Source organism: Charadrius vociferus, unplaced genomic scaffold (assembly GCF_000708025.1).
Source record: "Charadrius vociferus isolate BGI_N301 unplaced genomic scaffold, ASM70802v2 scaffold436, whole genome shotgun sequence".
NCBI classification, from domain to species: domain Eukaryota; kingdom Metazoa; phylum Chordata; class Aves; order Charadriiformes; family Charadriidae; genus Charadrius; species Charadrius vociferus.
In genome coordinates this window covers 4,748,807-4,754,874 of record NW_009649187.1, presented here as the reverse complement: position 1 = coordinate 4,754,874, position 6,068 = coordinate 4,748,807, and the positions used below count along the sequence as shown (strand labels likewise).

Sequence of the window (6,068 nt, the reverse complement as noted above, 5' to 3'; positions counted from 1 at the left end):
GTGGCTGGGTTTTGGTCTCCAGAACTGTAACTGCATACATACACATACATGATTGGAGGAAAAAAACCACCCAATTAATTAGGCACAACAGCATTTTGCAAGCACTTGGCTACTGATTTATTGCATTGGCTATTGGTTTACAAACATTGGCTACAAGACAGGTCTAATGGCCAGTAACTTAGCTCTGCTGGCTTCTCATCTGGCTAAAGGACACTTCAAACAGCAAAGTAGATGATAACCTCACAGTCCGGGGAAGACCACTGTGATGGTGCAGTGAGCTTCCCCAGGTCCTGCAGCTGACAGCTTCTTCCCTCCCGACCCCAACCACAGCAAGGGAACAGAGATGCATCAACCAAATCTTCCTGCTGCTTGCTTAGCTTATAGAATATATACAATAAGCGGTAGAGGAAAAACTGTTATGTATACATCACAGTAACTGTGCAATAAATTAAACTTCAAAGTGCTTCACTTTCCTATTTACACCACCATTAAATAGTAACTGACATTATTTTCTCAGACTAGGAGGAAGTATTTAGTTAGCTGACAGGGTAAGAGTGCTTGGGAAGTACACCTGGAGGTGGGGAAAAGACTCATCTGGCAGCTCCTGTCTGGGAGAGATTTGGGAGGAAAGAGGGACTGGAGAAGTGTGAGGGCATCTTTATGGCATCAGTCAAGGGCTTTGGCAGGGATGCTGGGGTGAAAAGGGAGTCGAGACCTGGAGGCTTAGAAGATACAGAGAAAGCATGTAAACAGCAAGGCATGGACGCCTCTTTTGGACAGCTGCTTAATGGGCAGGTCAAACAGCAGCTTCAGTCTTGCTACTGCCATCTCAAATGCAAAGTAAAGCACTGGAGAGCTTAGCAAAGCTGTCAAAGGATGGGAAGTAACGCTGTGGGCCTCCTGGAGGCTGGCTTGCTGTGGGAAGGAGTTGCACGCCTTTTCTATTCCCTTATAGTGTAGGGCTTAATAAAAGGCAATAACAACTTACTTTTTTTTTTTAGGGTACTAGAAGCCTTCTTCTGTTTTAGGGACTCTGAGTTGCTCAACTCTGGTGGTGCCATCTCAGCTTCTTTATGCTTTCCTAAGTGTTGATCTCACTTGCTCAAAATCCCAGAGCAGGTGCTTGTTTGGGGAACAGACAAGCTCGAAAGAGCAGGAGCCACCAAGACTACCTTTGTTTTCAGCGATAAAAAAACATAGTCGCTGGATAGAGTGACTCTGAGTTGGAGACCAAATCTCACCTTGTTTTGTCAACACTTGAGGGTCTTCCCAGAAGTCATCAGCCACTGCAATAATGGGAAATGCCCTGTATGGCCAAGGCCTAGGGGCTCATGCAAGATCTTTTGCCATGCCCAAGCCCCAGTGAGGGGGCATGGGGAATGAGACAAGACTAAGCCAAAGGGAAATGGTGCCGGGGGACAATGGGGAGGGCAGGAGAGGAGAAGGGCAGACAGGACCATGGAGGAACAGAGGCAAGTTAGAGCTTTCTCTTGAGCTTGCGGCTGGCCCCGCCACCTCCGCTCCGCTCCCGCTTCTCCTTGCGGACGCAGAAGTACTTGGTGACCCTTTTGCGGCACTGCTCGCACCGCACGGCGCAGCACCAGTGGAACTTGCAGTTGCAGCGCTCGCTGCGCGTCTGCCGCAGGATGTTGTGCCCGCGGCCGCAGCACAGGCTCTCGCAGGCACCCCCGCCGGCAGCTCCGCTTCTCCCACTTGCTGAGCGCCTTGCCCCTCTTCAGGCACTCCCTGCCCTCTGTGCCCAGCAGCCCCAGCGTCTTGTTCTCCAGGCAGTAGTCAGGAGAGTCTTCTAAATGGACCAGCTCCTTCTTGGAGATGGAGCTGAAGGTCTCGGCGATGGCGCCTCGGCTGGCAGCGCTGTTCCCTGCCCCCTGCAGCAAGTCCACCTTCAGGGCTTTGTGGTACCTCTCCTTGAGGTAAGTGCCCACCTCCCGGAACTCAGGCAGCTGCAGCCAGCAGGTCTGGGTAGTGCAACTGCCCGACACGCCATGGCATTTGCAAGTCCGCTTCATGGTGCCTTTCACGGCCTATAGCATGGGGAGAGAGAGAAAGGGGATTCAGGAAAAAGCCCAGGGTGGTAATTTCTGTGCTGCAGTGCATGGAGACACATGGTTCCAGGCCTGCAGAGGGATTTGCCATCAACCCTCATTGTGCAGTAGTCCTGCCTGGGGGTTGTTGGCTTAAAGTTCACAGATTTGCTTCTCCACGGTACTCCCCTACTTGAACTGGGAGAAAGAGGGCAGCGGGAAGCCATTAACACTGTAATCATGGAAGGTTTGCTACCTTAGAACAAACACCACCCATCACGTCAGTACTGCTGCCATCCCCTTCTCCTCAGCAAGATAGTTGTTTCTTCTGGACACATGCTTTTAGCCACAGCAAGTTGTGACTCTCTGCAGTGAACGGCCAAAGCCAATTTGGTGTGTGGTGTCAGGTCTGGAGGAAAAGAGGAGCTCACCTTTCTACCCGCCTCGTTGTTATGCAGGTTCATAGCAGCTCTGGCGTCTTGTCCAGTCTCTAGGGCATCCACAAACTGCTTGGAAATGGCTTCCCCGAAGCCCACGTTATCGCTGCAGCCTCCCCACAGCCAGCCTTGGCCCCCTGAGAAAGGAGATGAGATGTGTGCTGTCAGAGAACCAGCCTCTCACCTGCCTGGCTCGTGGCGCTGTTGGCAAGAAAGGGTCTCAGAAGTGATGGGAGGGAACGGAGACTGTGGAACAAATCCAGCCTTTTGCCTCACGATACTCCCTGATTCCCTCTCCCTGGCCTAACACCATTTCTACTGAGGCCTGGACAGTAAGCGGCTCATGCAGGCAGCGAAGGGGTAGGTGCTGTGTGACAAACCTAGGGATTTTCAGGCTTTCTATAAAGCAGGATATAGAAGCTGTTAATTATCATGCATTAACAGCCATATAGATAAGGCTTTGGGTCTTCAATCACTTTCCTTCAAACCCTGACTTGAACTGGTTCAGTCTGACTCACAAGGACAGCATCTTGCTAAGGTGGATTAGTGAACTAGTGGAGGCAAACTGGTTAGAAGGAACAGATTCCCCTCCACTGGGAAACAACCTAAGCCTGGCACCCATGTATCTAGGAGACCCTCTTTTTGGCACACCCAGAATCTTGGGATGATATTTGGCATCTCAGAAGGGTCTGATTTTCCAGTTATCATAAAGAAACAAAGGACTCAGCACAGAACTGGGAAACGGCACAGCAAGATGTGGAGGGTACTCTTCCTAACTGTGTGGGAGCTCGATAACAGCTCAGCTGACTAGAAACACGTCATGCGGTTTGCTTCTTTTCCTCCTAGAGAAAAATGTCAAATTCTGTATGTAGATTTGAAATCTGGAACATTCTGAACCCAATGTGCCTTGGCCATACATCTTGGGAGTTGTGGTTTAATGGACTTGTGCCTCTCCTGAAAGGCCTGGCCCTTGCCCAGACTTCCCCAGAGCATCAGGTCCCCTCTCCCAGGGAAAGGCAAGGGCGTCCCATGGGAGGTGGGTAATTGCAGTGGATGATGAGGTCCAAATCAAGAGCTGGGACCGACGGGAGAATGGAGACCTTTCACCAACTTGGAATCAGCAGAACGGCATTTAGAATTGAATCATACTGTTTTGGACAAGCCCAAAAGTTTCCTTTGCCTTCTGAGGTTTTAAGTTCACAATGGAAAATTTTCATGAAAAACAGATATGTTTCGGGAAAAAGAAGTGTAGCATGACTAACTCGGTTTTCCAGAGAAGATAAAATTTGGTGTGTCATTGCCCAAAGTCTTGCTCTGCCAGAGGTGGGCTATCCAATGCCTTGGACACCTAAGCAGTGGCTGTTTTAAAAACTAATAAAGCAAATTACTAAATACTGGACACTCCAGAGGAGTTTGTCATAAACCGACACATACTGACTGCCCAGTGCGGCTGGGTGGGGGATGGCTTTTAAAGGATTTTGAGAATTCGAAATTTGACCTCTTTCCATTCAAAACAGAAGACCGAAACATCAATGTTTTCTGCAAGAGCTGAGGGGAGAGCTGGCACGGTGCAGCCTGGGGTTCCCCACCCAGGGGCGCCGAGTGGCTGTGGGCCTGGGTACCGCTGCGACAGGAGCGGGGTGAAGGCTGTGTGCTGCCACAGCGCTTCTCCTGCTTGTGCTCTCGTGTGCCTGCCACACTGACAAACGCCAGAGGGGTCTATGAATGCCACCTTGCTCTCCCTCCCGGTCATTCTGCTCTGGGGCCACCCTGGTCCTGCAGACCCTGGAAGCCCCAAGGTCCCTGATCAGTGCTGCTCTAACCAGACCTGCCATTTAGACGCATGGCATCAGATCCTCTCCTCTGGCCGTATGGCACAGTCATTCCCTCCAGCAGCCTAAACAGTTCTTGATTTGAAACAGGGAAACTACAGCCCCCTTCTACTTTCCTGCTCATTTAGAAATTAATGGAAAACATCGAGGGCTTGGCCTCAGCTGGTGTAAATTAGAGGTGACCCCATTTAGCTTCCACAGAGCTACTTTGGTTTGAGGCAGGCAAAGCTCTGCTCTAGGCATTATTTCCAGGTGTGGAGACCCGGAGGAGGAGTTGTTTCTGCAGGCCGCAGCGGAGGAGAGGAGAAGAGCTGTCACCTGCTGCCTGGGATGTGAGAGAGGGATGGCAGGTCGTGGCTCCTTACCCAGCTGTCCATTGCGGGAGTCATCACAGCCACAGTTGTCAAAATCCCCCAGGCTGCAGTTCCGGGTCAGCGTGTACATGACGCCCGCAGAGCTGATGGCGTGGACAAAAGCGGTTTCTCGGTTTGCTGTCAAGTGGGGATACAAGGAGAGCAGATGTGCTAAAGATTTCATGGCAACACCAGTGTTAGAAATGACTCCTGCCATGCAGGAGACTGCATAGCAAGAGACTTGCAATGGGCAGGGCTTTGTGGGGTGGAGAGGAGGCCCAACATGTCAGATTAGCTTAGTTTTCACTAGAGCTCCATGAAGACAGAAGCTCCCAAATTTTATCCAGACTGACTTGTGCCGTTTCCAAGGGTGTGGATGAGTTCAGCCCTTGGCTGTCCTTGTGGGAGCTCAGCAGAGGGGATACAGCACAGACAGCCAAATGTCCCCCCTGTTTCACTGATACATCCCAGAGGGAAAGGTGTCTTCTCCAAGGACCAAAGAGCTCCTTCCCCACAGCCCCCTCGAGCCTTACCTTCTGCTGGACACTGCCAGGGCTCAAAGCAGTGATCATACCTACCAACCAGGATCAGTGTGGTGATCATCAGCTGACTTCACTTAGCCTTTGGCTTTCATTTAATGCTAGCAAGGTCTGGATCTGAGCAGATAACCTTGATGGAAATAGTTCAGGGACCTGCTCCCTGTCCTAGTGTGTTACTTTGTTCTGCAGTTGCCTCCTCAAGGTCCCACTTTGAAATCTCTGTCCTCCTCTGCCTGGGGCCCTGGTCCCTTGACTGCTGCCAGTCCCACCAGAGGCCTGAGGCTCTCCTCCATACCCAGGTCCTGCCTGTACAGGGCAGGTATGAGCTCAGCCCACCATCATACGTGGATCTAGAGAACCAGGTATGCACTGAAACATTTCCTGGCACCTGCAAACAGGTAAGGAATGGGATACAGCAACAATGGCCACGGCCCCATGCCCTGCAGTGGCACAGGTCATGGATGCTGGATTTCTGCCCAAGGTGACCATGACAATTGGAAGCTGTGGGAACGCTTTTCTCCTGCCTCTTGGCCAAGCACAGCCACTGATGAACTCTCTTCTGCTCCTTTTAGCCATATCCCTCTGCTTGCCACCCCACCATCCCGTGCTGGCTGTCAGCCTCCCTGGGACACCCTAGTGAGGAACACCAACCAGGCATGGCATTTCCAGCAGCCCATGTCACAGGTCGTGGTGGTGCATCCTTGTGGGGAGCCAGTTGTGTAAGACTTGGTAGGACACTCTTGCCTTGCCCAAGCTGGGGCTCTGTGGGTCTGGAGGTGACGCTGGCATTGCGAGGCTGCCTTGTCTTGAAGCTAGATCCCAGTGTGTGTCTGGGAGCTGATGGGTGAAGGGCCTCCTGGAA

General features: G+C 51.7%; 1 protein-coding gene across 1 annotated transcript in view; it reads right to left on the bottom strand.

Annotated features, from left to right (window-relative positions):
* Window positions 1–1,477: 1,477 nt before the first annotated feature.
* Window positions 1,478–6,068, bottom strand: part of WNT8B (wingless-type MMTV integration site family, member 8B) — a 13,087-nt gene continuing 8,496 nt past the window's right edge. Inside the window, exons 4-7 of the mRNA XM_009888740.1 lie at window positions 4,680–4,805; window positions 2,477–2,619; window positions 1,671–2,045; window positions 1,478–1,636 (exon numbers count right to left, since the gene is read on the bottom strand). Coding sequence (XP_009887042.1) covers window positions 1,478–1,636; window positions 1,671–2,045; window positions 2,477–2,619; window positions 4,680–4,805 — 803 coding nt within the window. The remainder of the gene's footprint in view (window positions 1,637–1,670; window positions 2,046–2,476; window positions 2,620–4,679; window positions 4,806–6,068) is intronic.